Raw genomic sequence first — 25,444 nt, 5'->3', positions numbered from 1 at the left:
TTTTCACTTATAAAAAAGTATGCAATAACACTGATATTAAATATGGATGTGATCCACACTGCAAGAAAACATGATGTCTAGCTGTAAAGACTCCATACAGAGGAGAAAAAGCACAGGGACAGTAAGGGGGCGGAGCTACCACCAGGAAAAAAGCTGGTGCTTCAGAACAGTAAAAAATATCACTTTGGATCTTTTAATAAAAATATTGCACCAAGCATAAAACATCTCATAACTAAATAAAAACCGTTCCCCTGCCTAACCAGAACCTCCTCTACTGAACTAAACAGTTAAAAGTTTTCTTAAAGGGCACCTAATGATGAGAAGTTCCCCCAAAAGTATCCTCAGAGGTGCCAGATGGCTGAAAAAGGGTGACAGGCTTCCCAGACTACGTCGCTGACCATGATAGGACAGGTAGGGACCTGAAAAGGAGAAAAACCAAAATTTATGCTTACCTGATAAATGTATTTCTTTCTTGACACGGTGAGTCCACGGATCATCTAATTACAATTGGGAATATCACTCCTGGCCAGCAGGAGGCGGCAAAAAGCACAACAGCAAAGCTGTTAAATATCAACTCCCTTCCCTCCAACCCCAGTCATTCGACCGAAATAAAAAGAGAGAAAGGAAGCAACAAGATGCAGAGGTGCCTGAGGTTTATAATATGACAAAAACCTGTCTTAAAAAACCAGGACGGGCCATGGACTCACCGTGTCAAGAAATAAATACATTTATTAGGTAAGCATAAATTTAGTTTTCTTTCTAATGACACGGTGAGCCCACGGATCATCTAATTACTATTGGGAATCAATACCCAAGCTAGAGGACACAGATGATAAGGGAGGGACAAGACAGGGAACCTAAACGGAAGGCACCACTGTTTGAAGAACCTTTCTCCCAATAGTGTGTAGAGAGGACCAAATTGCAGCCTTGCAAATCTGTTCGATAGAAGCTTCATTTCTGAATGCCCAGAAAGAGGAAACAGCCCTCGTAGAATGAGCCGTGACTCTCTCAGGAGGCTGCTGTCCAGCAGTCTCATAGGCCAAGTTATAGTTTTCAGCCACAAAGAAAGAGAAGTAGCCGTAGCTTTCTGACCCTTACGTTTCCCAGAGAAAACAACAAACAGAGCCAAAGACTGACGAAAATCCTTAGTCGCCTGTAAATAGTATTTCAATGCACGCACCACATCTAGGTTGTGCAGCAGACGCTCCTTATGAGAAGAAGGGTTAGGACACAAAGAAGGAACAACAAATTCTTGATTAATGTTCCTATCTGAAACCACCTTAGGAAGGAACCCTAACTTAGTACGCAGAACTACCTTATCAGAAGGAAAAATAAGATAAGGGGAATCACACTGCAACGCCGAGAGTTCTGAGACTCTGCGGGCAGAAGAAATTGCAACAAGAAACAAAACTTTCCAAGATAATAACTTAATATCTAAGGAATGCATAGGCTCAAAAGGAGCCTGTTGAAGAACTTTAAGGACAAGGTTAAGACTCCAGGGAGGAGTAACAGGTTTGAACACAGGCCTGATTCTGACCAAGGCCTGACAAAAAGATTGGACATCCGGTAAATCTGCCAGACGTTTATGCAACAAAATAGACAAGGCAGATATTTGACCCTTCAAGGTACTCGCAGATAAACCCTTTTCCAGACCCTCCTGGAGAAATGACAAAATTCTAGGAATCCGAAATCTACTCCAAGAGTAGCCTCTGGATTCACACCAATGCAGATATTTAGGCCATATCTTATGGTAAATCTTTCTAGTCACAAACTTACGAGCCTGAATCATGGTCTCGATGACCGAAATTAAGCGTTCAATCTCCAAGCAGTCAGCTTCAGAGAAACTAAATTTGGGTGAAGGAAGGGCCCTTGAAGTAGAAGGTCCTTCCTCAATGGAAGTCTCCAAGGTGGAAGAGATGACATCTCCACTAGGTCTGCATACCAGATCCTGTGAGGCCATGCCGGTGCGATGAGGATCACCAACACCCTCTCCTGTTTGATTTGAGCAATGACCCGAGGAAGGAGTGCGAACGGAGGAAATAGGTATGCTAGACTGAAATTCCAAGGGATCGCCAGAGCATCTATGAGTACAGCCTGAGGATACCTTGACCTCGACCCGTACCTCGGGAGCTTGGCATTCTGAAGAGATGCCATGAGATATAGTTCCGGCTGTCCCCATTTGAGAATCAAGCTGGTAAACACTTCCGGATGGAGTTCCCACTCCCCCGGGTGAAAGGTCTGTCTGCTCAGAAAATCCGCTTCCCAATTGTCCACTCCTAGAATGTGGATCGCAGATAGACAGCAGTTGTGGGTCTCCGCCCACATAATCTTGAATAATCTTGGCTACCTCTATCATGGCCAAGGAACTCTGAGTTCCTCCCTGATGGTTGATGTAAGCCACTGAAGTTATGTTGTCCGACTTGAACCTGATAAACCGGGCTGAAGCTAACTGAGGCTAGGCCTGAAGAGCATTGAAGATTGCCCTCAGCTCTAGAATGTTTATGGGGAGAAAAGACTCCTCCCGAGTCCATGTCCCCTGAGCCTTTAGAGAGCCCCAGACTGCTCCCCATCCCAGCAGGCTGGCGTCCGTTGTCACAATCACCCAGGTGAGTCTGCGGAAGCAGGTTCCCTGGGAGAGGTGTTCCTGAGACAACCACCAAAGAAAAGAATCTCATGTCGCCTGATCCAGATGTAATCGCGGAGACAGATCCGCATAATCCCCGTTCCATTGTCTTAGCATGCATAACTGCAGAGGACTGAGGTGGAAATGGGCAAGCGGAATGATGTCCATGGCAGCTACCATCAGACCGATAACCTCCATACATTGAGTCACTGACGGCCGAGGAGATGACTGAAGCGCCCAACAAGAATCGAAAATCTTTGATTTTCTGACCTCTGTCAGAAATATTTTCATCGATAGGGAATCTATTATGGTTCCCAAGAACACTACCCTTGTAGCTGGAATTAAAGAACTCTTTCCCAAATTCACCTTCCATCCGTGAGAGCGCAGGAAGGATAACAACATCTCCGTGTGGGAGTTTGCTTGTTGAAAGGATGGTGCCTGAACCAGAATGTCATCCAGATAAGGTGCCACTGCAATGCCCCGTGACTAGAGCACCGCCAACAGAGATCCCAGGACTTTTGAAAAAATTCTGGGAGCTGTGGCAAGGCCGAATGGAAGAGCCACAAACTGGAAGTGTTTGTCTAGAAATGCGAACCTCAGAAACTTGTAATGATCCCTGTGGATGGGAACATGCAGGTACGCATCCTTTAAATCTACTGTTGTCATGAATTGACCCTCTTGAACCAAGGGAAGAATGGAACGAATAGTTTCCATCTTGAAGGACAGTACTCTGAGGAACTTGTTTAGACTTTTGAGGTCTAGAATTGGTCTGAAAGTTCCCTCTTTTTGGGAACCACAAACAGATTGGAGTAAAATCCCAGACCCTGTTCCTGCATTGGAACAGGAACTATCACTCTCAGGTCGGAAAAGGTCTCGAACACAGTGTAAGAATGCCTCTCTTTTTATCTGGTCTAAAGATAATCCTGAGAGCAGAAATCTGCCCCTGGGAGGTAAGGTCTTGAACTCTTGTTTGTATCCCTGGGACACGATGTCAACCGCCCAGGGATCCTGAACATTCCGAACCAAAGCCTGTGCAAAGAAGGAAAGTCTGCCCCCCACAAGATCCAGTCCCAGATCGGGGGCAGACCCTTCATGCTGACTTTGAGTCAGTAGCGGGCTTCTTAGATTGCTTTCCCTTGTTCCATGACCGGTTGGACCTCCAGGAAGGCTTGGACTGTTCCTGCTTTATAGAGGGAGAGGAAGGCTTACCCTTTAAGTATCGAAAGGAACAAAAATTACTCTGACATCCCTTCTGCTTATTCCTCTTATCCTGAGGGAGGAAAGGACCCTTTCCTCCCGTAATGTCGAAAATCATTTCAGCAAAGCCCGGCCCACACAAAGTCTTACCCTTGTAAGGAATCACCAAAAGCTTAGACTTAGACGAGACATCCACAGACCAGTATTTCAACCATAAAGCTCTGCGGGCCAGTACGGCAAGCCCAGAAATGTTTGCTCCCAGCTTGATAACCTGTAGGGAAGCATCCGTAATAAAAGAATTGGCCAACGTAAGGGCCTTGATCCTATCCTGGATCTCTTCAAGAGGAGTGTCTGTCTGAATAGAATCAGACAACGCATCAAACCAGTATGCCGCCGCACTAGTGACGGTAGCAATACACACCGTAGGTTGCCATTGTAAACCCTGGTGTATATACATCTTTTTGAGCAACCCCTCCAACTTCTTATCCATAGGATCTTTAAAGGAACAACTATCCTCTATGGGAATAGTAGTTCTCTTAGCTAAAGTGGAAATTGCCCCTTCCACCTTGGGGACCGTCTGCCAAGACTCCTTGATAGAGTCAGCAATAGGAAACATCATCTTAAAAATAGGGGATGGAGAAAAAGGGATAACCGGTCTCTCCCATTCCCTAGCAATAATATCTGTGGCCCGATCTGGTACCGGGAAAACCTCCACCATGGAAGGTACATCAAAATACTTGTTAAGCTTACTAGACTTCTTGGGATTGACTACGACAGTAGTGTCGGAGTCGTCCAAGGTACCCAAAACCTCCTTAAGTAACAAACGGAGATGCTCCAGCTTAAATCTAAATGATACCACTTTAGCATCAGAAGGAGGAGTTATACTGTCTGAGATTTCACCCTCAGATGCCACCGAAGTATCTTCCTACTAAGATTTCTGGGAAGGAACATTCTGGACAGCCACGACTGTGTCAGACACCTTACTCCCTAAATCCTTAGATTTCCTCTTGTGCTTTCCCTGCAGCATGGGAAAGGCAGACAACGCATAAGTTACCGCAGAAGACATAAGGGTAGCGATGTCCTGCAATGAAACTCCAACCGGAGCTTGTGAGGAAGCGCAGGGCACTGCATGTGTGGATGACAAATTTTGGGACATTTGAGGAGAAAGCTGCGGCATATCTTGAACATTTGCAGTAGACCCCTGAACAGCATACTCCCTGTAATTCAATGTTCTCTCAATTGGTTTGGTGGTTCCACATTAGCATCAAAACATAAAGTACATGTTACATTCTGCAGGGCCTCTTGGTCCATCTTTACCCAAGAATTAACTAAATGAAAAATAAAATGCTTTTATTTGACTTTTAACTTTTATCACAAAAAATGGTACTGTCTCTTTAAATTTTAAACGATAAACTTTTTTATGTTGCGACACAAAAAAAAACTCTTATAACAACCCAGACAGTCTTTATACCTCAGCCAGCTCTGCTGAGGTGCCTACCTGTCCTGCTGACCGCCGGAATAGTTAACTGCCCAACTTCTGTTAGTAGAAGAATCTGGACTCAGAGCTGCTGCACTCGGTATCCACTTTTTGAGAATGCTGCACACAGAAAAAAAGAACAGCAACTAGGAGAAGCACATTCGACACACCGGAACTGAGTAGGGATGAAAGAAAGCGTGCAAATTCTTAGCCACTTCTAAAAACAGACCACCCATCGTGGGCGTTACAACCAGAACCTCCCGACTGACATTAATTATGAAAGTAAAATCGCTGGGAGAGTATAACCACCATAAGCTGAGCAATAAAAATTAACTAAGTCTATAGTTTCTCTTCCTCACATCCCCAGTACCTGCACAAACTGCCTGTCATGTCCTATAACCCACGTTAGGATAAATGAGTCCCAACAGATTAACTGTTAAAGTGCCAATATTTTTCTGCATGTCCCTCTAAAAAAATAAACTTAGCACTTACCTCTATGAAATCTGCCTGGCAGCAAGGCAGCTCACTAGGTTTCAGAGGCATCCTCCCTCACATGGACCTGTGGAAGAAAAAAAAGAATGAGTAATCTTACACAGGCTTTTAATGTTAGGGCAGCATTAAATACATTGGAGGATTGTACCCCACAAGTTCCCATTGCTTGAAAGCCACCACTGCTCTACTGAAGAGACTGACATGGGCTACGGCTACACCCCAGGACAAAGCAGAACAAACTTAAAAATAACAATTTTGCTTGAAGAATCTTCTTCCAAAAACCTAAACTTTACCACCTCCTTGCTCTTAATGTAGGCAAAAAGAATGACTGGGGTTGGAGGGAAGGGAGGTGATATTTAACAGCTTTGCAGTGTTGCTCTTTGCCACTTCCTGCTGGCCAGGAGTGATATTCCCAATAGTAATTAGATGATCCGTGGACTCACCGTGTCATTAGAAAGAAAAATGTGTCATGAGGAGAGCAGGATAAGTCCCCTGGCTATGCTATATCTGTGTCAGAGTACCTACAAATAGCCTCTGGACAGTGTGTGTGATGTGTAAAGTCACTTACCTTACACAGCACCCATCCGCTGGCTCACCAGGCATGTCAATCCATGTCTATGCAGCTGCAGCAGTATCCAGAAGAGATCCCATCCAGAGCAAGTATCAAGTACCAGAGAGGACTGCAGTAGGAAATACTACAGTCCCTCAAGAAGAGGCTAGGGACAAGTCCCTGTGACGCCTGAGGGTAGTTGGTGCTGAAGTCCTATTAGGAAAATGCTGTGCACATAACAGCGTATTCCTATGTCCCTGTATCATTCAGCATCTGTGAAGAGTCTTTACTGTCTTCTTTGTAAATGATACTCCCCAGGGACTATGGGTCTCACATAGGTCTAAGCTCCCAATTTGTAATGCATAAGCAAATAGCTGGAACAAACTCTTTTTTCAACCAACTCCTACGAGGCCAAGAACAAAACTAAGAGAGAGATGGGAGGGATTTTAAGCTCTGATATGAGTTCTTGACCTCCTCCTAGTGGCAGAAAATCAATCCCATACGTTATGGAGGACTGTGGACTATCATGAAAGAAAGAAAGAAAGAAAGAAAGATATATATATATATATATATATATATAGAGAGAGAGAGAGAGAGAGAGAGAGAGAGAGAGAGAGAGAGAGAGAGAGAGAGAACTAAGGGGCTAAAGACTTCTGGGAATTTTCTACAAGTGGCACAAGACACTGTAACCACTAGTAATAAATCTGATATGAAATATTATATATAAAAATCATATAGAATAATAATGCTTTCATCATTAAAGCAATTTAAGTTTAATTAAAAAAAAAAATAGGTATTTATTTCCATTACAATTATAATGATGCTGATTTGTTGTCCCTGATGCATAAAATATCTATATTGAAAAATACTAGTTTTACTATGTGATCCGGGTAGGTACTACTTACGAGTAATAACGTAATCCTGGGTAAGGGTCTCTGCTTGCCTCTCCTTTCGGTTTGTTTTAACAACACATAGTTTGGCCCCCCTGGATAAGATTAAAAAAAACCAATTATTAAATCTACTTCATATTCTGAGTTCTAATAAAAAAAATAAATCAAAAAGTGTTCTTTATACTCTTCTTAAAATATGATCCTTGTATCTTTATTATTATATATATTACTCAGAATCCACATTGAATATGCTCTATGCAGTAGAGCTGGCAATATATCTTACTAAATACATTCAGTAATTTATGTCACAAATAATTTGACTAACAAGATCCACAAACAAAAATAGGTCTTCCATCGGAAAAAAATATTCAAACTACTAACATGCTTCAGATTTTTTCCCTGTTTTAAAGGGCTATAATAGTCCAAAAGTGACATGCTGTAATTGGTTTTTAGACTATTGGTGGCTTCTCCTTAGGACCAGCATTGCTCTGCCTGTGCCGATTGGTACGTCTACTGTGTGTTTAATGGGACATGAAACCCAAAACCTTTCTCCAAGATTCAGATAAAGCATGCATTTTTAAACAACTTTCTGCTTTACTTCTATTATCAAATTTCCTTCTTTTACTGTAAGCTCAGGAGTGTGCACATGTCTGGAGCCCTATATGGCAGCAGTTTTGCAAGAATCATCCATTTGCAAGAACATTAGATGTCAGCACTCCTAAAAATAAGTCCCTACTTTTCAATAAAAGAACATTTGATAAGAAATTTAAATTAGAAAGTTGGTTAAATTTACATGATCTATCTGAAACATGAAAGAAAAAAACTATTTATGCTTACCTGATAAATGTATTTATTTCATGGTGGTGAGAGTCCACAATCCATTACTCATGGAAATTACTCTTCTCTACCACTTGGAGGAGGCAAAGATTCCCAAACACCAAGAGCTCTACATAAGCAGAAGTGAGGTAAGGAAAAGAGCAAGAGCCAAATAAATTGAGCAGGGAAAAAGATGTGCTTCGAAAAGAAAAAGACTCTTAAAAAAAATAAAGGGTGGGGTCTCGTGGACTCTCACCACCATAAAAGAAAATTAATTGATCAGGTAAGCATAAATTGAGTGATAACATAAAGGGAGGGATTTAAAACATATTTTTCACTGAGAAATGAAATCCACAACCCCAATTTTTTGATGCACTTAAAAACATGAAGCAGACTATAATCAAACTGAAACAACTGCCTGAAGCACCTTCCTACAAAAAGCTGACTCAAAGGAAGCAAAAACATAAAAATGGTAGAATTTACTAAAAGTATGCAAAGAATACCAAGTAGCTGTTTTACAAATTTGATCAACTGAAGTCTCATTCTTAAAAGTCCATGAAGTAGCAACTGATGTGGTAAAATGATCAGTAATCTATTGCAGTGGAGGCTGACCTGCCTCCAAATAAGACTTGTAAATCAAAAGTTTCAACCAAGAAGCAAAAGAAACAGCAGAAGTCTTCTGTCCTTACCTAGAGCCAGAAAATGAAGTAACAAACTAGAAGTCTGTCTAAAGGCTTTAGTAGCATCAATGTAATACTTTAATGCCCTTACAAAATCCAAATTATGCAAAGATCTTTCTGAAGCAGACTTGGGATTAGAACACAAACGAGGAACAACAATTTCTCTGCTTATGTTATCAGAAAAAAGAAACCTTTGTCAAAAAATCAAAAGTAGTTCTTAAGACTGATAAAAAAAATCAGATACGGAGGTTCACAAGCAAGAGCAGATAAATCAGAAACTCTTCTAGCAGATGAAATGGCTAAAAGGAACAACACTTTCCAAGCAGGTAGCTTAATGTCAATCTTATGCACAGGTTCAAAAGGAGGAGCTTGCAAAACTCTTAATACAAAGTTAAGATTCCAAGGAGGAGAATTGGCTTTATTACTGGTTTGATACGAACCAAAACCTGGACAAAAAAGATTAGGAATTTTCCTATGAAACAAAACTGAAAGAGCAGAAATCTGACCTATCGGGGAACTGGCAGATAAACCCTGATCCAAGCCATCCTGTAAAAACTGTAGAATCCGAAGAATGCCAAGAAACAACATGTTCTATACACCAACAAATAAAGGCTTTCCAAACTTGGTAAATATTCCTAGTCATAGGATTCCGAGCCTGAATTAAAGGGACACTGAACCCAATTTTTTTCTTTTGTGATTCAGATAGAGTTTGCCATTTTAAACAACTTTCTAATTTACTCCTATTATCGATTTTTATTCTGTCACTTGCTATCTTTATTTGAAAAAGAAGTCATCTTAGCTTATTTTTTTGGTTCAAAACTCTGGACAGCACATATTTATTGATGGATGAATTTATCCACCAATCAGCAAGAACAACCCAGGTTGTTCCCCAAAAATGGGCCAGCATCTAAACTTACATTCTTGCTTTTCAAATAAAGATAGCAAGAGAATGAAGAACATTTGATAATAGGAGTAAATTAGAAAGTTGCTTAAAATGTCATGCTCTATCTGAATCACAAAAGAAAAAAAATTGGGTTCAGTGTCCCTTTAAGAATTCACAGAAACAAAGAAACCCATATGTCTTAGAACAATATGTTCAATTTCCATACCATCAAGTTCAGATACTTGAGAACCAGATGGAAAAGCAAATTTAGGAATAGGAGGCACAGCTCCAGAGACAGAGGAAAAATAAGGTAACTGAACCTCTATACTAGACTTGGATACCAAATCCTGTAAAAACTTAAATTATGCTTACCTGATAATTTTCTTTGCTTCAGATGGAGAGTCCACAGCTGCATTAATTACTTTTGGGAAATAAGAACATGGCCACCAGGAGGAGGCAAAGACACCCCAGCCAAAGGCTTAAATACTCCTCCCACTTCCCTCATCCCTCAGTCATTCTGCCGAGGAACAAGGAAAAGTAGAAGAAATACCAGGGTGAAAAGGTGCCAGAAGAATAAAAAATAAAAAATGTGGACTCTTTCCATCGCAAAAAAAGAAAATGATCAGGTAAGCATAATTTAAGTTTTTCTTCATAAATGGAAAGAGTCCACAGCTGCATTCATTACTTTTAAGAAAACAATACCCAAGCTACAGAGGACACTGAATGTGAAAACAGGAGGGTACAATAGGCGGCCCATTCTGAGGGCACCAGGCCTGAAAAACCACAACCAAACCCGGCTTCGTTCAAAGCCGGGAAAAAACTAGAAAGTAAAAGGCCCCAAGGACACTGACCCGCAGATAGTCCAAAGGCCTAAATAGAGACTGCAAAAGCAGACTCACTGGGCCAACAATCCTCCAGGAGAGACCGTTGCACAGCAGTCGGTCTCCACACAACCCTTACAAGCACCAGTAGTAACAGCCAAGTCCCCAAAAGGACAAGGAGGAACCACAGGGATAGCCAAATGGTACAGCAAGATCCCATAAAGGAAAAACTCCTTTTAAAAGTAAGCCAAGCCTGAGAACAAGGTGAGACGACACCCAGACCAAGCAGGACCACATGGTGCAAAATCGGACATCTGCAAGAAGAAAACATCTACCAATCAGAAACAGCACCGAAAAAAACAGATGAAGATAAAGTCCCCAAACCGTCAGAACCCAAAAAACTGAGCAAACAGAAACAAAACGTGTAGCAAACCCAGAAGGTAAACATCACTCTGCCATCCGTAGGAAGACATGGAAAAGGCCAAACAAAATATCAGATTGCCAAACTTCCGAGACAGAGAGCACACTCCAGGCAATCCAAGCCGCCCGACTGTCAGGGTTTTTTCCCTGCTTTGTTTGCATGTGCTGCTGCCATTTTACTTACCTCTTTTGCTGACTCTGGTGCATAGTGTGTGATGTTGCTCATTTCCTGCTTGCCCTTTAATGGCCAGACTGCTGTACATCATCCATGTGAGGCAGGTTGCAGTCTCAGAATTGTGATGTCATCAATTATTATTTAAAGGGCCTCTGTTCAGTATGCTTTGCCCTTGCGTTGTCTCAGACCTGTTTGTGAGAGTTCCAGTTCCTGTGTATTACCTGGCTGTCTGACGTCCCTCCTGGTTCCTGATCCCTGGCTTGTTCTTGACTCTGCTGTTCTCCTTGTTCCCGATTCCGGCTCGTCTGACTACTCGCTTTGGCTCCTGACTCGGATCGTCTCACTATTCGCTTTGGCTCCTGACTCGGATTGTCTGACTACCAGCTCTGGTTTTGACTCCTGGCTTGTTATTTGACTTGTGGACTTTTTATTATTTTTTGCTATTAATAAAGGTGTGATTATTTTTGCACTTCTTGTCTCAGTCTGATTCCTGGCACCCTGACATTACGCAAGGGCCATGAATCCTGATGGTCCACCTTTACCTACCATCATTTCCAGGATGGATGAACAGGATCACCGCTTGGATCAATTTGCACTAGCCCTGCAAACCCTGCTGACTCGCACTGCACATTTGGACCAAAGTGTCCCGCAAGTTATGGCTGCTCCTGTTTCCGCTGCTGCACCTAGTCCTACCAGGAGCATGTCCGGTTATGCACCTCTACCTCAACGATATGGAGGTGATCGTATTCAGTGCAGAGGGTTTTTGAACTAGGTGGGCATTTACTTTGAGATGTTACCTCAGACGTTTCCCTCTGACAGAGCTAAGGTGGGATTTCTCATCTCGTTACTCTCTGACACATCTCTTGCCTGGGCTAATCCCTTGTGGGAGAAAAATAAACCTGTGATTTCAAATTACCTTTAATTTGTGTCCTCCTTTCGAAGGGTATTTGATGTTCCGGCTCGCTCCTCCTCTGCTGCTAAACGACTCATGTCCATTCAGCAAGGTACGAAATCTGTTGCTCAGTATGCCATTGAGTTCCGTACGCTTGCCGCAGAGGTAGGTTGGAACAATAAAGCCCTTGTTGCCGCCTTCTTTCATGGGCTCTCTGATGCGATTAAAGACGAAGTTGCTGCCAGAGATTTACCAGAGGATCTCGAGGCTTTGGTGTCTTTTTTTATCCTAATTGACATCAGACTCAGAGAGAGGCCCTCTTTCAAAGAGCGCTTGCGGAAGCCTCCTGTTCTGTTGTCTCCTACGTGTTCGTTCCCATCCATGCCTACCTCTCCTCCCATGCCTCCTGGTCCGGAGTCACCAGGTACTGCTGAGCCGATGCAGTTGGGATTCACGCGTCTCTCCGCGGCGGAGAGGGCCTTTAGGAGGAGGGAGGGGCTCTGCCTCTATTGTGGGTTACAGGGCCACCTTTTGAAGTCTTGTCCTACACGGCCGGAAAAACGCTCACACCTAAGGTCCTGTCGGGGGCAGACCTTGGGTGGTTTATCCTCGTCCCCGGAACCCCTAAAGGAGAAACCTTTGGTCACGGTTGTCCTTTCCTGCCTGGACTCCTCCATAGTCACCCAGGCTCTTGTTGACTCTGGTGCTGCGGGCTATTTCATTGACAGTGCTTTTGTATCAAAGCACTCCATTCCTGTTTTGCCATTGATGGCAGGCCCCTTGAGCCCGCACTCGTTACTCATGAGATCGCTCTGTTATCCATAGCTGTCGGGCTTCTCCATTTTGAAACCCTCCAGTTCCAGGTGATAAATTCTCCGCATTTTCCAGTTGTTCTGGGTTATCCCTGGCTCTAAAAGCACAATCCCAGTCTCGACTGGCGCAGGTCCGAAATTTTGTCGTGGTCTCCGCAATATTTCCACTTGTCTTCGGAAACCGGTATGTTTTCTCCTCACCGGTCTTTCGATTGTGCCATAGACCTGCAACCCGGAGCCATTCCTCCTCGGGGCCGGGTTTACCCTCTGTCTGTTGCAGAGAATTGTGCTATGGAGGAGTATGTTACCGATGCTTTGTCGCGGGGGATAATCTGCAAATCCTGCTCTCCTCAAGGGAGCTACGGTCTTTTCTAAACTTGATTTGAGAGGAGAGTACAATCTCGTTAGGATCAAGGAGGGCCATGAATGGAAAACAGCATTTAACACCAGGAGCGGGCATTATGAGTATCTTGTAATGCCCTTTGGCCTATGCAATGCTCCTGATGTTTTTCAGGAATTTATTAATGATGTCCTATGAGATATGTTGCAACAGTGTGTTGTGGTGTATTTAGACGACATTCTCATACACTCATCCATGCTTGAGGCTCATCGTTCTGATGTTACACGGGTTCTTCAGACACTATGTGAGAACGGCCTGTTTTGTAAACTTGAGAAATGTGAGTTCCATCAGACACAAATAACCTTCCTAGGTTATGTTCTCTCCGTTGCAGGGTTCTCCATGGATCCTGACAAGTTGTCTGCAGTTCTGCAGTGGCATCGCCCAGTTGGTCTTCGGTCTATTCAACGTTTTTTGGGGTTCGCCAATTACTATAGAAAGTTTATTAAAAACTTTTCTTCCTTGGTCAAACCTATCACAGACATGACCCGTAAAGAGAATGATCCACTCCATTGGTCACCTACTGCCATTAAGGCCTTTGATAGTCTTAAGACTGCCTTTGCTGCCATTCCAGTTCTGGCTCATCCTAACCCTGCCCTGCCTTTGTTCTTGAGGTCGATGCGTCTGAGACTGGAGTATGTGTCCTCTTGTCTCAAAGTCCTACGCCTGACGCTTCCTTGCATCCGTGTGGTTTCTTCAGGGAATTACTGGCCATAATTTTGGCACTCAAGGAATGGAGGCATCTTCTCGAGGGTACTAGTGTACCAGTGCTCATTCTTACTGACCACAAGAATTTAACTTATCTATCTGAAGCAAAACGTTTGTCGCCCCGACAGGCCAGATGGGCGCTATTTTGGTCTTGGTTTAATTATGTGGTCTCCTACCTGCCTGGTAGTAAGAATGTTAGGTCTGATGCCCTCTCTCGACAATTTTCGCATCTGTCCAAGGAGGACTCTGTACCTACTCCAGTTATACCTCTTGACCATATTTTGGCTACCATACATACTAATTTGACTTCTCCCTTGGGGGAGGAGATCCTGGCTGCACAAACCAATGCATCTCGTGTGAAACATAGTGGTAAGTGTTTTGTTCCTGAGAATCTTCAAACTAAACTTTTGCAAACTTACCACTATCCTAAAGCCGCAGGTCACCCATGCAAGAACCAAATGATTTGGTCTGTCACTCGACAATTCTGGTGACCAGGTCTTCGTTCTGATGTTGCTGCGTATGTTGCCTCCTGCTCAGTTTGTGTACAGAATAAGACTCCTCAATGTCTTCCTGTGGGTCTTCTTCAACCCATTGCTAATGGTGAGCATCCTTGGACACATCTTTCCATGGACTTCATTGTCGAGCTCCCTGTTTCCAATGGCAATACTATTATCCTTATGGTGGTTGACCGTTTTTCTAAAATGTCACATTGCATTCCCTTGAAGAAGCTGCCTACCGCTCAGGAGCTTGCTTCAATTGTTGCCCGGGAGGTCTTCCGTTTACATGGGTTACCCAAGGAGATAGTGTCGGACAGGGGTAGCCAGTTTGTCTCCAGATTTTGGCGTTCTTTTGTGCTCAAATGGGGATACAACTTTCCTTCTCCTCGGCATATCACCCTCAATCCAATGGGGCTGCGGAATGGTCTAATCAAGCTCTGGAACAGTTCCTGTGTTGCTATGTCTCAGATCATCACAATAATTGGTCTGAACTGTTACCTTGGGCAAAGTTTGCGCGTAATAGTGCTATTAATGCTTTCTCTAAGTTATCCCCGTTCATGGCGAATTATGGGTTTCAACCATCCTTATTGTCCGATTCATTCATGCCTCAGGGTATTCCGGCTTTGGAGGAGCATCTCCGGGAACTCTGTTCCACGTGGGTGCAGATTCAGGATTGCCTTCATCGTTCTATGAAGCGGCAAAAGTTCCAGGCTGATCGTAGGCGTCTGCCCGCGCCTTCCTACCAGGTTGGTGACAGGGTTTGGCTGTCCTCCCGCAACTGGAACCTTTGTGTGCCTTCCAATAAACTGGCTCCCCATTATGTTGGTCCTTTTCGAATACTCTGACGGGTTAATCCTGTGGCCTACGCTCTTGACCTTCCTCCAGCATTGCGCATCTCCAATGTTTTTCATGTCTCCCTCTTGAAACCATTGGTTTGTAATCGGTTTACCATTGTGTTGCCTCGTCCCTTTCCTATCTTTGTTGACAACCATGAGGAGTATGAGGTCAGCAGCATTATTGAATCTTGTATGTCAAGGGGCCGCGTACAGTATTTGGTTTACTGGAGGGGTTACGGTCCGAAGGAGCATTCATGGGTTCCCTCCTCTGATGTTCATGCTCCTGCCCTCCTCCGTGCCTTCCATGCCCATTTCCCCAATAAGCCTTTTGTCCTCCCACGGGGGAGGGGTCGTTGGGGGGAGGCTACTGTCTTTTTTCCCTGCTTTGTTTGGCATGTGCTGCTGGCAGCCATTTTACTCACCTCTCTTGCTGACTGGTGGACTTTTTATTATTTTTTGCTATTAATAAAGGTGTGATTATTTTTGCACTTCTCGTCTCAGTCTGATTCCTGGCACCCTGACACCGATCTACTCACAGATCTCAAAAAGTGGAGAAGCAAAGAACCTCAACAAAAAGGCCCACTGGCATCCCCAAGACCTGAGGATGAGCAACAGATCTCAGATCCTACACCTAGCCAGACCAGCCCAAGCAACGGCAGATCTGAAAGCAGGGGAACAAAAGGGACCCCAAGACCATCCCCCAAGAGGGCGGAAGAATGGACACAGCCATTCCCACAGAGCTTTGGTGCCAACCCAAAAAATCCTCCTTAGAGACAGTCGAACAGGTTGTAGATCCAATGAGATCTAGCAAAACGACCTAACTAAAGTCTCAACATGGAGCCAGCAGCTTCCCAGATTGAAAGGAACAACAAGGAGCAGACTGTTCCCTGAACCATATAAAACATCGGTTCCAACCTCCCGTACACGGGAGAGGCCCCTAAAATAGGAACCATACCTCATAAAGGAGGACAACTAAGTCCCTGAAAAGAGAGCATTGATAAACACCCGCCCATAAGACAGGAAGCCGGAGGCCGAAACCGAGAGAACTCAAGGCCACACTACTGACGAACACGGAAAGAACCCCTTAAAAAACGAACTTGTGAATACACATGCAAGGCGCAATAGCTACAGCTGAACAACTGCAAACCGTCCACTTGCTAGGCAGCAAAGACCACCATCAGGTTACATCAGTTGGCTGTCCATGGGAACCGTATCGACCAGCACAAGACAAGCCCCAAAGAGCCTCGGCTCTCAAGAAAACTGACCAAGTTGTAAAACAGAACAGCCAGAACAAAGGCTAAGCCCAAGTACCCTGGAAACTGGAGCACCCCGAACCAGCCCTAGGGTCATAAAGGTCCGGTAACAACCCACAGCGGGAGCCACACGAGAAAGCGCCAAGTGAAACACTCGACAATTTGAAGAACCAGGACAGAAGGCCCGAGCCCCACAAATGTTTATAATGAACAAAATTCCAGGAACTTAAATACCCCATCTGATATAGAAAAACAGACCCACGGGGAAATCCAGATTATCCCAGATAACCAAAGCAAGATCCATTGCAAATCCCGACCCAAAGGGAAGAGACCACCCCTTGCAGGAGCCCACTTCAAGAGCTAAAGCCTCACAAGACCCTATAAAGACTCTGGAGTCTAACAGGCATCCAAACAACACCACAAACTCCAAGAACAAGGAGAACAGGAGGACAAGTCATCCGAACAGAGTACAGCAAGTCTCCACATCACCTCAGATACGAAATCAGGACAGAAAAACATGGGTAAAGATGCCACAATAGATGGCAATACCTGAACTATATGAGTGGAAAACCACTAGGACCTCTTCTATCCAAGAAGGAGATGCAGAGCATTTCAGACATCGGGAAGAGACCCCTAAACGGAGCCCAAAGACACCATACTGTCTAATGTCCCTAAAAAGGGAACAACCAACTCTCGAAGGGAAATCCAGGTCTCCCAGAAGGTGACCCGATCAACAAGGAGAAACGGACATAGTACAAAAAAGTCTCAATGAGAAGAGAACCACTAAAGGAACAGGTCCCAAGAAGGACAATTCCCAGAGCCTCCGAAAGGCAAAACCGTCCAGGCCGGCGGAAAAAAGTGCGCTAAACCCTCCACCTTCCAACCACGTGGGAAGGAAAACTCTAGGTCCTAAGGATGTCGGAAGCAACAGAAAGTGATGCAGCAAAAATTCACTGTCCCAGTCAGCAGATAGACGGCTATTAAGGACTGAAACAATCCTGTGAGCCGCACAGACCCGCATGTCCGCTCAAGAAAGCATAGCTGAAACTTGTAAAATAAAATAACAGGAAGCACAAATAATATTGTGCACCACAACCTGACCAGCCAGGAAGAACAGGTGCCACACGTCTGAGTATGCCGCGAGAGAGAAGATCTGAACCCAAGCAGGACCAGCCTGCAACCAGGGTCATAACTGTTAAGCTGCCTAAATCCGCCCTCAGAGAGGGAGGAAGAAAAAACAGACAAACATGGGATGAACGTGTCCAGAACAAACTTCCGCAGAAGTAAACAGCGAGTATCGATCACAAAGTAAGCTCCCGAAGGGAACATAAAAGTAAAAAATAAAATTCATCCTAACTGGATAAAATTAAATGAGAGGCAACCCGAAGATTAATTCCTAAAAAGAACAGAAATACCCACAGGACCAGCCTAACGCAAACCCTATTCTTTCAACAAAATTGGGAAGGATCTCGATAACAAGACTAATAGGAGATTACGTCATCCCCTCATGTCTAATAAGGCGAGCCATTCGAAATAGAAGACTGAGGAGTCCCGTAGCCGTTAAGGATAGGGTCCCCTAACAACTCAAAAACGTGTCTGAGTAGAACACGAAGGCGAGCCAGCCTGTAACGAAAGGCACAACACTCAGGAACAGTTACACCCACAGGGAACTGCACATGCTCTCCCATCGCCAGGAGACTCGGGACAATAGGGCACGAGCACAATCACTAATAAACATCTGAACTCTGTAGACGAGCAATCGTCAAAAGTATGTGAAAGCGAAAACGTGCTACAACCTCCGGGGGGAACAATCCACCCTCCGAGGAGGGATAAACTTACCTGGGTTACCTGCATGTGTAGTAGTAGGGAGCAGTAAGGAACTCGCCTCTCGGAGGACAGGGCCCCCTGAGGCGGATGGGTCAGCAGTCCCTTGAATCCCTGAGCCCGAGGAACAAGGCGCTCTAGTACGGCCTACAGAACATGACTGAGTGACCCGAGTCAACGGGGTCAATTCACAGGACGAAGAATCTGAATCAGAAAGGCAAACAATCTCAACATCAGAATCCTCCATAACTGGATAAAGGTTACCAAAAGATGGACTATATAGAAAACAATTTAAACTGCACCTGATACCCACAATGGCTGGGGCACTCACCGCCGCCTATGAACCAGACACCAGCAGACTAGATTTCTCCGTCGCCACACAGTCAGAAATGAGGAAATGGGAGACCAGAACGTAAACTCCCGGTCACAAGGTGAACCATACAGTCCAAAAAAAAAGCGCTCAACCTAAGGTCGTGTTAATTTTAAAGCCCGTTCTGTTCCAAAAGCCATGAGCCCAGTAAACACTACACATAAGCAGATTGAATCACATAACAAACATGATTAAAAAAAACCCTGTTTAATAATCCCCCTCAGGAGATATTAACCCTTGATTCTAAGATACTAAAGGAGTCCCACTGAGACCCTGTATTGTTCATGTAAGTTTGCAGGAACAAATGAGTTACAGTACATTCATAAAGAGGTAAAATGAAACAATCTTACCGGAATCTACAGCCCTTCAAGTGTGACGGATAGTAGCGTCGCCTCCGCCATGGACTTGAGAGAAAAAAGCAGGCAGCGAAGTGAAGTTCGTCAACGCCGATTGCTTGTGGAGTTGTTAATATGAGTCGTGATGGTTTTGCAGAAAGACTCTCCCTGCATCTCCGGACTCTAACATTCATCCAAGTCCTCACTGAGAGACTGACAGGATTACTTAAAACTCCCTTCCCAAGTCGAAGAGTACTACCCTCCATAAGAGACAAAAGAACAACTTCTGACACTTCTCTGCCAACCTCCTGGGGCAAAATGCAAAGAATGAGTGGGGGTTGAGTGAAGTGGGAGGAGTATTTAAGCCTTTGGCTGGGGTATCTTTGCCTCCTCCTGGTGGCCAGGTTCTTATTTCCAAAAAGTAATGAATGCAGCTGTGGACTCTTTCCATTTATGAATAAAATCACAGTATGATTACCAAAACCTCCAACTTTCTTTCAAGGCTAAGTGAAAACCACTCTGTGTAGATGTACCAACAGATACACAGGCTGATACAACAAGAGAAGTAGTAGAACAACTACTAATACTATGTAAGGGAACCTGATCCTTACCAAGTGCCTGAGATGTTTGTTCAATGTCTGCTTGAACACCTGCTGAAGAAGAAACCACTCCTCTAGGAGACAAAACCAAGGACCAAAAAAATTAATTTCCAAGAGCATCATCTCTAGAATGAAAACTATCAAAGCTAAACAACAAATGTTCTTTAGCTAAGAGGGAATTCAAAACACCACCCTTATCATCTGGAAACTGAGAGTTCCCCTCAGATGGATGATATAAGTCACTAATAGGACCCTGTCTTACAGCAAGAGGAAAGAAACTTTCTTTTCAACAGAGGCTAAACCTAAAGCGTTTTGAAGGTGGCACAGAGACTCAGAATCAATATTGGAAACCATGCCCTCCCAAGGAAACCAGACCCATTGTACTCTAAGAAACCTCCATACAATTGAGAGGATCTTTAGAAGCAAAAACTTAATTCCCAGTTTCAGGAGAGACTGGAACAGAACTTGAACTTTTAAAAGAAAGACAAAATGTTTCTCCTAGAGTCTCTAGTCTGAATTCTATCTGATGTTCCTAAAGAAACTTGAGCAGTAGCCAGAGAATTAGGACAGACTGAAACTAAGCCTCTAAAAAGAGACTTAACCTGCCTCCTACCATAAATACCGAATCGGGGGCTGCACCTTCATGCATTTTTAGTAGCAGAAGTAGTTTTCTTAGACTTATTCAAGTTAGCACTGGGTCTCCAAACTGAACCAGAAGTACTATGTTTTTGATCAGAGGAAACTTCACTCATTTGTTTCTTATTCTGGCGAGAGGAACAGAAATGATTAAAGGCCTTAGACTTTCCCTTAGATTTTTTATCCTAAGGTAGAAAGGTCCCTTTACCCACGGAAACAGTAGAAATAATAGTATCTAAATCTGAACCAAACTATTTCTTACCTTGAAAGGAAAGAGATAATTTAGATTTAGACACCATATCTGCCGACCAGGATTTAAGCCATAAAGCTAAACGTAAAAGATTGTCACAAACAGGATCCTCAAAACACTGTTCAGAAAGACTGGATAACCAATAAGTTGATGCAGCAGCCACATCAGCTATAGAAATGGCTGGCCTAAGTAAGTAATCTGCTTGTAAAAAAGCCCTTCTGTGAAAAGACTAAATCTCTAGAGGATCTTCCAAAGAAGTACTATCTTCCAAAGGAATAGTAGTATGCTTAGCCAAAGTGGAAATAGCCCCATCAACCTTAGGAACTGTTTCCCATAACTCAATATTAGGACCTGGTAAAGGATATAATTTCTTAAACCTTGCAGAAGGATTAATCAAATTTCCAGGCTTAGACCATTCCATAGAAATCATGTCAGAGACAGCATCAGAAATAGGATAAACCTCATGATTTTTAACAACAGTCTTAAAAACTGAATTTAAACAATTACAAGGTTGGTCATCAGAAGCTTTAGGATTTTTAGTCTTTAAAGTAATTAAGACATCATTTAAAAGAGAATGAATACTTTCAACCTCAAACAAACAAGAGGAAATATCAGGCTTAACATCAGATAAAGATTATTCATCAACAGATGAAACCTCACCCTCTGAAGACATAACAGTATCCTTGGCCCCAGGGCCCATAGTACTGGTAGAAGGAGAAACCTGTACTGATCTTAAATGCTTTTAGTAGCATTGTTACCCACAAAAACAGCATTAGATTGGTCTGATTGCAAAAAAATAAATAAACATGAGTCACATAAATGAGCTGAGGAAGGTACTTCAGCATTCTTAAAGTAAGCACACCTATTGGTAGAAGGGTAATGACTCTGTTTCTGGGTTAGAAATAGGAACAGAATCAGAAGGCTCCATTATAGCATAACAAAGCATAAAGCACTATAACTCCCTAAATTAAGCTCTTAAGAAATGGGAAAACCTACCCCCATCAAAGTAGCTTAAGTAATAATGCGCACAAAACCAAACTGCCAAACAAAGAGACTGAAGGAATACAACATCCAGCTTAGAGGAACACACATATAATCAATTGACTTCTATAAGGAAAAACGTGCTTCAAAAAACCCGACGTGCACATAACCGTCGAGCGTTCGCTAACCTGACGAGAGACAGCTCAAAAATACCCCTAAAAGAAAAGTATAGAGTGTGCACTAACCTGTGCGCATAACCAACCAGCGAGCACTAACCCTACGAGTGACAGTGAAAAATACCCCTAATAAAAAGCTATGGAGCATGCACTAACCCAATGGACGATAACCTAACATGCACGAACCCGACGCACGAAAACCAAAACTAGGCACCCAAAAAGAACTGCTATGTGCAAACTAACAATAAGGGGAATAGCAAAGAAAGATATTTTTCCAGGGCCATATATAAAGAACAAGCAGCACATTTCTGCTCTGAAGTTTATTTTAACTATGTGTTTCACTTGGGATGTGCATCCGTCTATTTCGACAGCAAATGAATGGCGAATATGGCGTCCGCCAGCAGCATTCAGACGGTTTTCTTTGTGTGAAAGTGCAACACACAAAGATATGGATTTGCACAGATTTTAATGTGTTGCACTTTCACAGGAAGAAATCTGGCTCCAAATAGGGCCAAATGCTGCTGGTGGCCATCATATTCTGCATGTAATAGACAAACGCACATCCCTATGTTTAACTCTTTTGCAGGAATGAAACAGTTATATGCAAACAATAGTACAATAACCAGATACTCTAAAACAGGGCTGGCTAACTCCATTGCTAAAGCAACCACTAACAGTCCTGGTTATAATTTTCTCCCTGCAAAGAAACACACAGCACAAGTTCGGATGCTTTAGGAATGGAGTTGTCTAGCCCTGCTCTAAAACAGAGCATTTTCTTTTTACCCTTTAATGTCCCTTTAAGCTTTTTTACATTGCAGTGAATTTTATATTAAATTTGAAATTGAACTATGCGCTGACATAGGTAGATGCAGGTAATTTGTGTACATGGTAAAGCTTTTAAAAATAAATCATAATATCTGTCACTGCACATAAAATCATTCTGCAAAAATAAAATGCAAACCATACTGTACCTTTGGCTTTTGACTGGATCATAATATATTTTTGCCAATCCATTAGCAGTTCCAACCATGATCTGGTTAAGCTTTGGGTGCCAAAGACATCGAACCACACTCTGAAATGAAATGGATCATTCATTTTACTTTTATAAATATGGCATGGAGATACTGATGAATAATCATTTGCATCAGAAAATATTGGGAGAAAAAAAGATGAAAAAAGACACATGTGCAATTTTTTAAGGACTTGGCTACTTCTTTTTATTTAGCTAAAAGACTGTCATGGACTTTTGCACAAGGTGCTGAGCTCATAGCATTCTAAGCATCGGATTGGTGAGTATGTAATATGATCTTATTTCAATGCTTGAAGGTCACAACCTACTATGAGCCAACTTACAAGTGGAGCGCAAACGTTGGCAAGCAAGAGATATCGGGTTTTCATGATAGTTCTGGCGCAGGCTAAACTGTGCTCGTATTACAAGTTGAAAGTAAATGTGATTGCAAGAGCGCAATTCAAGTTAATGCGTACTCATAGCTGTGGTTAACTGTTTTGCAAAACAAAAAAGTTGCACAAAACACATAAAAAATACATTACATAGTACAGTTACCCTCATAATAAAACCATCTAATAAAAATTATTTAAAAACAAAAAATTGCACACAAAAGTTATAAGTGCTCAAAGATATGAGGTCTCAGGTGTAAGAAAAAAAAGTCAGACAAAGAGCTTTAACTTTGAGATCTCTTCATGTCGGGTTAGAGCCCTTGAGATCATGAGTTCCAGTTATCGCGCAAGTAGAGTGAATACGTTATTGCGCGTGATATTCTAACTGCGCTAGAAGTAAGCTGTTTGCGTGCATCGGGTTAATTTTGTACTTTCAACGTGTAATACGATCGCCACAAAACGCGGAAAAAGTTTACTTTTAGCGTAATTCGTGCTTTAGTGAAACTGCTAAATATCGCTCCACTCGTATTCTGGCCCTTTGTGTTTCTGCGCTGATCTTGGAGTTTAAAAAATGGCTATGTAACCTTTTACCAGTATATTTATTGCACAGTTCCTTAAATTTTTTTCCTGGGGCTATAAAACCCTAAAATAATTTGTGCTGGAATGTCCATGTAAAGTAAAACTAAAACCACACAGATGGAATGTCCGCAGTACTTTACAATGTAGGAACCACCGATTATGACAGCCCCTGACCTCTTGTTACTTTGTATATACATGGCCCTACAATACTGCTCTGAGCTATAACTGCAGGCTGCCCCTCCCATGACTTACTCACATCTTCTAGACAGGAGTTCCCACAAAGAACAATAAACTGTAACCTGTATAGCTCACACATTTCAAGGTGCAAATCTGAGAATTGTTCCACTAAATAATGCATTTGTACATTAATATTCATAAACTATTATTTCTGACTTTATTTAACTGCTGTGACATTATTTTGTAGCGGAGGTGTTCAACTTCGCTACTAGAATGTTGTGTACACTGTAGACAGAATCAGAAACTATTTGTTTAGGTACAATCCAGTACAAGCTGTTTAAATATAGCACAGAAAGCAGGGTCCAGCTGCAGTCTTATTGGATTGGAACCAGACACATCAGCTGAAACAAAACCTGTTGTCCATAACTGTATAAATAAGTTAGCAGGCAATATGACATATGACAGTAACAAAATCCTCTTAAAATCATTGTTGAGATCATAATACTTCCTTATAGCTTGGACTTACACCACCATGCTGGAAATTAAATAACTCATAAATTATGGATTACAAGGAAAGAAATATGTTACAATACACACATTTCAAGTACAAGTGTAGCATCTGCAGAGGCAAATGTAAACTGACTATACTAAGGTCTCCATGAAGATGGTGTGTGTAGCCAACTCACAAAATGGCCAAAAATCTGTTACATACCCACTTCAAATTGCCATATATATCAAGAACACAGGTGTGCACAAAAGGTACATAGGATCTTTTGATCTCTAAGTGCTGACCACAAGCAAGACGGTTGTGTGATTTCCCATGTCCCTCTCAGCCAGTAGTAACAGCAAGGGCTCAGTTTAAAGAAGTTTGTGCAAATGTATTTAGCACATGTATACTCTGCACCTCTATAGCTGCATGCATGCTTATGTATGTATGTGTGTGTGTGTGTGTGTGTATATATGTGTGACTCAGCACAAGAATATTAGTCCCTGCTTAAAATGCATACTATAAAATGCATGAGAAATTTCATTTTCAGCTTTATTTGTGTATATGGAATAATTGGTTTTGTCCTTTGAAGCCACAACCTATTAAAAGTGTAAGTAAGAAATATATAGAGTGGCGCTCTGCGAGGAGCTAAAAGAGTGTATATGTAAGCAAAAATGAAAAATATAAACTCAAGGGAAATACCTGCTAAATACAGTCAGCAATATATTAAACCAAATAGAGGAGAGGGCTGTCTATTGAAAATAAGCAAGGTAAGTATTTAATGGTCATATAAAATGTGTCATACAATTAATATATCTATTATCAACATCTAAAATCAACATCTAAAAACCTCCTATTAGAAACTTAAAGTGAATGTAAAGTCAGCATGCTCTCTAAAGTTCGCATTAACAATAAAGTTAAAATAACAGTAGTTGAATTCATCATTTTTTTTAAATCTGTTAAATTACGATTATTTTTAGTTTATATCCTCGCATTCGTAATTATAATTCTCCACCCGGCATTTTGTATCATTGATTGACAGGGTAGGCTCGATCATGAGAACCAATAATTGTTTTCACCCCGGGGGGACCAAACCCCTTTTGCTGTCGTCACGCGTCCGTATTGCGCTTGCGTTAGACAGCTCTTCTGACAACGATCTCTGAAGCTCGTGCACATTTTGCGCATGCGCAATTACACAGTTATCGGACTTAGT

General features: G+C 42.6%; 1 protein-coding gene across 1 annotated transcript in view; it reads right to left on the bottom strand.

Moving 5' to 3' along the window:
• The window catches only part of WDR70 (WD repeat domain 70), an 811,922-nt gene that overhangs the window by 56,580 nt on the left and 729,898 nt on the right, over positions 1-25,444 (bottom strand). Inside the window, 2 exon segments of the mRNA XM_053701217.1 lie at positions 7,245-7,324; positions 22,562-22,662. Coding sequence (XP_053557192.1) covers positions 7,245-7,324; positions 22,562-22,662 — 181 coding nt within the window.

The sequence above is a fragment of the Bombina bombina genome, chromosome 2, assembly GCF_027579735.1.
Source record: "Bombina bombina isolate aBomBom1 chromosome 2, aBomBom1.pri, whole genome shotgun sequence".
NCBI classification, from domain to species: Eukaryota; Metazoa; Chordata; class Amphibia; order Anura; family Bombinatoridae; genus Bombina; species Bombina bombina.
This window is presented reverse-complemented; position numbering and strand designations above follow the sequence as displayed.